General features: G+C 38.7%; 1 protein-coding gene across 1 annotated transcript; it reads right to left on the reverse strand.

The window, feature by feature from the left end:
- Window positions 1–2,907: 2,907 nt before the first annotated feature.
- LOC119785654 lies at window positions 2,908–6,942 on the reverse strand. Its single transcript, XM_038288405.1, has 5 exons — window positions 6,683–6,942; window positions 4,929–6,021; window positions 4,653–4,808; window positions 4,098–4,173; window positions 2,908–3,215 (listed from the first exon to the last, which is right to left on the reverse strand). Exons 2-5 carry the CDS (start codon window positions 5,943–5,945, stop codon window positions 2,908–2,910), a joined length of 1,557 nt encoding a protein of 518 aa, XP_038144333.1. The 5' UTR covers window positions 5,946–6,021; window positions 6,683–6,942.
- Window positions 6,943–7,182: the final 240 nt, after the last annotated feature.

The following is a 7,182-nucleotide window of genomic DNA, read 5'->3' on the forward strand; positions in this document are numbered from 1 at the left end:
AGCAACATCAGAGATGTGCAGAATGACAGCAGCAGGTTATTTAACTGACTAAGGTTTCTATCATTACATTTGATTTGATTTATTTATGCTCCCAGTGGTTGGAACCTTTATTCCACTCTGGATTCTCATGTGTAGTCTTTGTTCACTTTACAATAAAAATAAATAAAAATAAACAGTTTTGAAAAGTTGGGTATTCATTCTTTTCCTGCTTTCTGTGTCAACCCTCACAGCTGCTAAGCGACAAGGCCTACGGCGGTAAAAGTCGCCGAAGGGTAGACCTGTTTGGATTCACAGCCAAAACTCTTCCAGTCTCCTTATTTTTAAGGACTTCAAAGGATCCAGTCCAGGTAGACCGCCTCCTTGGAAGAAGCAGCCAATCAGAGGACAGAGAATGCTGTCGTAGGGGTGGACCCTCTAGCTGGCCCTCTAGGACAATCCTAAAATCTGATTGGTTGAAGAAAACGTTCCTGTCTAATATTGTTAAGGAACATCAGTAGCGACGATTCTGAAGGCCCTGGGCAGATTTGATTGACATAGCAACACACAGAGGCTGAAATCTGATTGGACAAAAAAATATAGCAACCACATAAATGTAATGGAAGCAGCGCAGCCAAGAGAAACGCTACGAAATTAGGAGAACAGATTGTTTGGAATAAATGAATACAGTTGGAAATAATAAAATTAAAGTTAAGGTTTGATAATAGGTTATTGTTTGGGATTGATTTTAAGCCAGCAGTAAGGGCGTTGAAGGCCCTCACAGCCCACCACTGATCAGTAATGAATTGAATGATATAGACAATAAGAATGATTGATTATAAATCTGTTAAACCTCTAATCGATTTTATACTTCAGCCTCCTCTGGTTAGTATAACAGTTATGCCATGCCACCATCATTCCAGCTGCTCTTGATGCATCATCAATACAAGGCTTTCCTGCAACAACAGAACCTGGATACATTTTTCAGTGAATGTCAGGGATACATTACAGCATATATATACGATCTGGAAGTCACTGCGAGACAACAGGACTCATGACAGCTGCTGTAGAAGAGATATGAAGCCATAAACATCCAAGGGATGAAAACAGATCCTGGAAAAAACACAGAATGACACGACTTGAACCGTATCTCCACGGCTGAGGATTCCATATTGCCCTGATATACAACAAGAAAACCCCTAAGTTTACATTGTCTATCATCTCATTTTAATATTTCTAGTTTTATAATTTTCCATCATGTTTACAGCTGATCTTATGATTAATGACTGGACTTAAAAATGTTTGTTGATCAGATAAATCCCAGTCACTACATCCATATTCTCAAAAACCAAACTCAGAAGAAAAGGAAATGCCAGTTTTATACGCATAGACATGCATATTTTACACAGTTATAAAATGTCCAATAAAATTTTATTAGTAGCAACGCTACAGCAACCCTGAGAGTGTTGATTATATGAGGAAGACAAAAACACAAAGTCTGTGTGTTGCTTCTATCCTTCATGTTTTACAATAATGACTACATCTTTATGCACGTGAGCAAGGAAGACTGGTTTAAGTGCCTTATGGTGCCTGACAATGTCAGGAGGACAGCCAATCAAAATGCTTTTATTCTGCAAATACAGTCCAATCAAAACACACAATGTTTAGTTGATCACAGTTTGGAGTACATGATTAGTACGAGAAAAACACCGAAGATGGAACTGAGAACTTAGCCGGCTGACATACAGCAGCTGATTGAAGCTATTATACACTTACAGTTGGTACCAGAGGGGTCAACAACGGAGTCTGACTCGGACCCGTTGTAATTAGGTCCTTTGTCTTTTTGATGTGGCTCAGAAAGAAGTAGAGGCTCTTTGGAATCTCTTAAAATTGCTGCCAGAATGCAAGAACAGGTTTATACCTCTGCAACACATAACATCTAATATCTAGATATTGGATTCTATTACATGGGATTTAATTTCTTTAGTACATCCAAGATATGTTAACAGTAATTCATTCTTACATCACACAAAAAAAAATATTAGGGGCAACCGAATTCTAATCATGAAAAATACGTAAATAAAATCCTGAATATTGTAAAAATGAGAAATGTCCTGTCCAGGGAGATGTTGTTGTTTTTCACAATAGATATATGCAATAAAGGACTTCAGGCAAGGGTTGAAAAGGTACACTGGAAAAAGTGTGGCCCAGCTTAAATTAAAAAAAATGATGTCCATTTGTTGCATCTAATATATTTGACTTCACAGAATCTAAATAAAGTGGTTTGGTACAACATGACTATTTAATATTGACTCCAACCATATTACTTTACTTGACCCAATATTAATTCTTCACCTTTATCCAAGTTAAATTATTTACATTTTAGTTTTGGAACCAAATTAATATATTAAAATTGAACCCATCAAATATGTATACCTTGCACTAAACTAATATTCAGGCATTAACACCAGTTAATTCATTGGCACCATGTAAGTCTTTTTTTTTCTTTCATATTTCATAAACTTGGTTTCATAAACAATTTGCACCACTCACATCACACTTAACACACTACAGCATTAGTTTTTTTCTAAGCCATTTATTCCTCAAGTAAAAAAGGACCCAAAAAAAGTTGCATGTTCAGACAAAAATATAAACATGTCATTGTTGCTCTACAGCAATGAAATAAAGACAATATGGCTTATCAAGCAAAATTAAATGGACAGAAAGCATCCACTGTTGAACTGTTTAAACACATCTGAACTTGAAGGAATGTTGCATCTCTAAACATCATGAAAGAACTAAAATTCCAACAAAAGCACTCCATGAAAGTGACCCCGTGAGCCTGTATAACAAAGTGCTGTGAGGTGGTCTACCTCTTAAATAGATGCCAGTGGCAACTACATGCACACATTGAGCACACACAAATATACACTATTGTGCAGTTTTGAGTTCACCACTGAGTTTGCGAATCTTGGAAGTCATCTTGTTGGAACCAAGCTCCATCAGGATCTTCTGAAGGGCCTCAAAGGTGAACCCGAAACCCTGTGGATACTTCATGTTAAGAGCATAGCAAAGTCCAAAGAGCATTGCCACTCCGGCTGCAACAGAAGGCAGCTCATTGAGGACTTCCACACCATCAATGACAATCCCAATGTCTTCGGGCTGCTGTAGAAGGCTTGAATTCTCTCTGAAGACGAAGACTGCCATGATGGTCCTCTCCAGCTCCTGCTCGGCTTGATCTTTCTGGGAGACCTGAGGCAAAATATACGAAATATGCAACTGAACAACTGCAGTCTGGCACACCCCATTAATCACTATATACTGTTTAATGGTAGGGATGTACGATATTTGAATTTTGGCCGATATCCGATATTTTAAATGTCATGTTGCCGATAACCGATATCGATACCGATGTTAAAGCTCGACAAAAATAAGTAGTCATTGAAAATAGCAGTTTTGTTATCCATTTCTGACACTTTGAAAAATAATATACTCAAATATATTTTCATATGCTGATATCAAATTGATTTTTAAAAACGCGGTATCGATCTATTTTACTTTCAAAATCTCATGAAACTTCATCGTTCTGTTACAAACTCTCGTGATATTTTGCAAATTCTTGTGAGATTTTGTTAGTAAAATAGATCGATACCGCGTCAATATATCAACATATAAAAATATGGTAACATTTGGTGAATTTTCGGGGGATTTCGTAGCATAACGATGACATATAGCAATATTTCATTAGTAAAAGAGATTGATATGGTGTTTTTAAATGGCAATATATCAGCAATATGAAGATATTGGGATATTTTAATGGATCAATATTTTTTCCCTCGTCTTTAGAAGCTTTTAAGTCTGTAAAAAAGAAGTTTTTGAGGAAGAAGAAGAAGTAGTATTTATTTTTTATTTTTTTTAGACTTTATAAACTCAGAAGCTGATCAAATATCGGGTTAAATATCCGTGGGGAGGGCCGATGTCCGATATTCAGTTTTAAGGCCAATACAGGCCGATACCGATAGGGGGCCGATTATATCGTGCATCCCTATTTAATGGCATAGGTGGTCTCCCGTGAGGAATAAAGTTGAATCATCATTGTGACAGAAAATATCTGGACATACCATGTATTCCACGTTCTCCCAGGTAGATGATGAGAGCTTTGAGGATACACTCCCTTCTGAAATCTGCATCAGCACCCTTTAGGGACAATGAAAATGGTTATTATGCGATGTGTAGATTAGTCTAGCAACTTAATTCCCAGCTCTACCATAAACAGTGCTTTTACAGTGTGTGCCTGGTCAATATTGAATCCATGGCAGACTAATTGAAAGCAGTGAAAATGTAAAGCCATTCTAGTACATCTGCCAGAGGCCACTGGTAGTCCCTCTTTAAATATGAAGACAGAGTGGATGGCTCCTGTTTGGGTTCCTATAGTGTCAAAGTATATTTGGTGCAGTGACAGGTGCACAAATTATTTTCTATGTGCTACTACATATTAATGTACTCACAGGTGGCACATGTTTTTCTGTTTTTAAATGGTTGATAGTGAATATGGTGCAAAACTTGGCACACAATAACAATGCCATGTACATCAATTGCACATCATCTGCACACCCTCTTCATGTAGAAGGATTGAGGGCTGTCGTTAGTGGCCAATTATATACTGCACATCATACCTGGTCAAGAAACTCAAGGATCGTGGCAGTTTTTGCTTTAGTGATCCCTCCTTTCTTTCTGAAGATCTTCAGCAGCTGCGGGGAGTGCTTGTCCAGGTGCGCCATAAATCTGGTCAGGAGGGGAACTGCAGTAACCCGCAGAAACTCTGCATCAACCTGCACACAAGAAAACATTGTGAAATACACTTAAAATTTAAGAATAATGTGAAATAAAGAAAAAAAAAAATATTTTCTCATGTATGGGCTTAAGTATACAAAAAGTTGTAAAAAGTGTACCTCTTCCATCTGAAATAAAGCTGGCCATCTTTCCATGAGGTTCTCGATGGTTGGCTTCTGATCCACAATCTCTTGCCTCCTGAACTGAAAAGTCCTGGCCATCTTCTCCCATATGGTTCTCTCATTGTTTCTTATCTTTATTTCAGTCAGAAGAGATGCTCTTTCTTTCTCAAGGTTTTCTGGACTTTCTCCGCTGGGTTGAGGATAGTAGTTGGTCTCCCCTCTTCTCGCCTTTTTCACATTCTTTGCTGGGAAGGGAGTAGCATCTTCTCGTGATTTGGATTTCAGTGTGTTCACCATGAGCTCAGACGAAAGTCCATCTGACCTCAGCTGAGTGCGGTAGTTGCTCATCTTGCACTTGAGCTTCAGTTTCCATCCATAACTCTCATTGAAGGAGTCTGGTTGTCTCAAGCAGGGATGTTTCCGTGTCAGAGCCTCTGCAACATCACTCAGGTCTGCATCAGTGGGGTAAGCCTTGTAGGAAAAAATCTTCTCTGCCAATCTTTCCAGTATGTCGGACAGCATTTTTGATGAAGGTGTCAGTCTTGTTTGGTTCTGTGCATATTCTGCATTTCCTCTCTGAAGTAGACCTTCTGTTTCGAGGGAGAAAGGCGGGATGATGAATTCCTTTGGCCACGGCTCTTTTCTCAGTCCCTCACTGTCAGAGCTCTGGCTGAGTATGATGGTGTCATCTGTATCAGTGTTTCGTGAGGCAAGGCTTGTGTCTAAGTCACTCAGATCAGATGGGACACTTTCAATGAAACTCAGAACAATATCAGGAGCAGCTTGTATGATCTTGATTGTAGTAAGGTCTTTGATCATGGACGTTGCGCTCAAGTTAACAAATGTTCCACCAAAGTCATCATCCTTGTACTGCAGCCTGATGTCTCCAGAAAGTTTGCATACATTTTTGACCTGTTCAATGAGCTCTTCAACTGTGTCCGGCACCCTTGATAATTCCATCCTCTCAGCGCTTTCGTCACCCAACAAGATGAGGAGTCGGACGGGAGTGGCCATATTGCAAAGTTGGATCTCAAGTTGTTGATGTAGATGCCCTGACAGTCAGTGACGTTCAGGAAGCTGGAGTCAAAACCTGGGTGGCAGGAGAATAAAACGAAAGACAGAAGGAAAGAGAAATTATTAATTCACATTCACAACCACCTTGTGTCAACATACAGATGAGATGAAAGCTTTGAGTTGTAATAAGTAAGGTGCATCAGTGCCCCTAGTCTAATATAAAACAATGCGTATGCACCCCTTTTATATCAGTACAAGTGCCCCTGTCTGTTAGTCCATTGTCACAGTATGTCAGCCCCTCAAGGTCAGTCTAGTCACACGGTTTATCCATGCCACATTAGAGGTAGGTCATGTAATTCTTTTAGAAGTTAATTTCCTTAATACATGCTGCCCATTCACAAATGTTACCTTTTTCACAAATAATTACCACCACCATGCCATTCTAAGTATTCATTTCAAATTTCAAGTAGGCATTTTTGTCACCTAGTAAATACAAGGTTAATACTAAGTAAATATTCTGGAAAATATCCCATTAGAAATATTCAGCACAGTTGCAATGGGCTGCATAGTTGCAATACCCATTCTGCCCACCATGCATACTCTACCTTTAAGTTAGTACAGTGTCAGTTTAGTGCAGATTTTGAAAAGTGATAAGTAGAATGAATTACATTAAAATAGAATGATTTCATGAATATGCAGATCTTAAATGTTAAAAAAGAGAAAAATATTATGCATACCTTAAATTTGAATATATCTTTTCAGGGTAATGAAACGCACTCCTCCCACAGTGTAAGCTACCAGGGGATATGGATCAGTCAGTTGATCCGATTCCACAAGTATTATGTCATTGGTAGGGCTCACTTCAACTTCGAAGGCCCTGAAGTGTTCCCAGTGCCACACTCTCAGTTTCTTAACAATGAAAAAAAGTCTCTCCTTCAGAATAAACATGTGGATGATCTCAGTAAATTCTGGAATCCCTTCCAAAGACCCATGTGCAAGTATCATTCCGTTTCTGTAGTTGAATCCATTGAAAGTGACACTTTTAGCCAGGCACACATTATCCATTGCTGGGTGCTTGAGCCGTATAGCTTGTGCAATATGCTCTTTTAACACATCAACAGAAAGAGTTGAGACAGTTGACACTTCCAGAAGAGGTCTTTGAGGGTACATAAATATCTGCTGTGCCATATGAAATTGGTGTCGCTCCACCAAAGACAGGAAAACATTCTTGAAAGAT

This window comes from Cyprinodon tularosa, unplaced genomic scaffold (genome assembly GCF_016077235.1).
Source record: "Cyprinodon tularosa strain WSP-4 unplaced genomic scaffold, ASM1607723v1 ctg254, whole genome shotgun sequence".
NCBI lineage: Eukaryota > Metazoa > Chordata > Actinopteri > Cyprinodontiformes > Cyprinodontidae > Cyprinodon > Cyprinodon tularosa.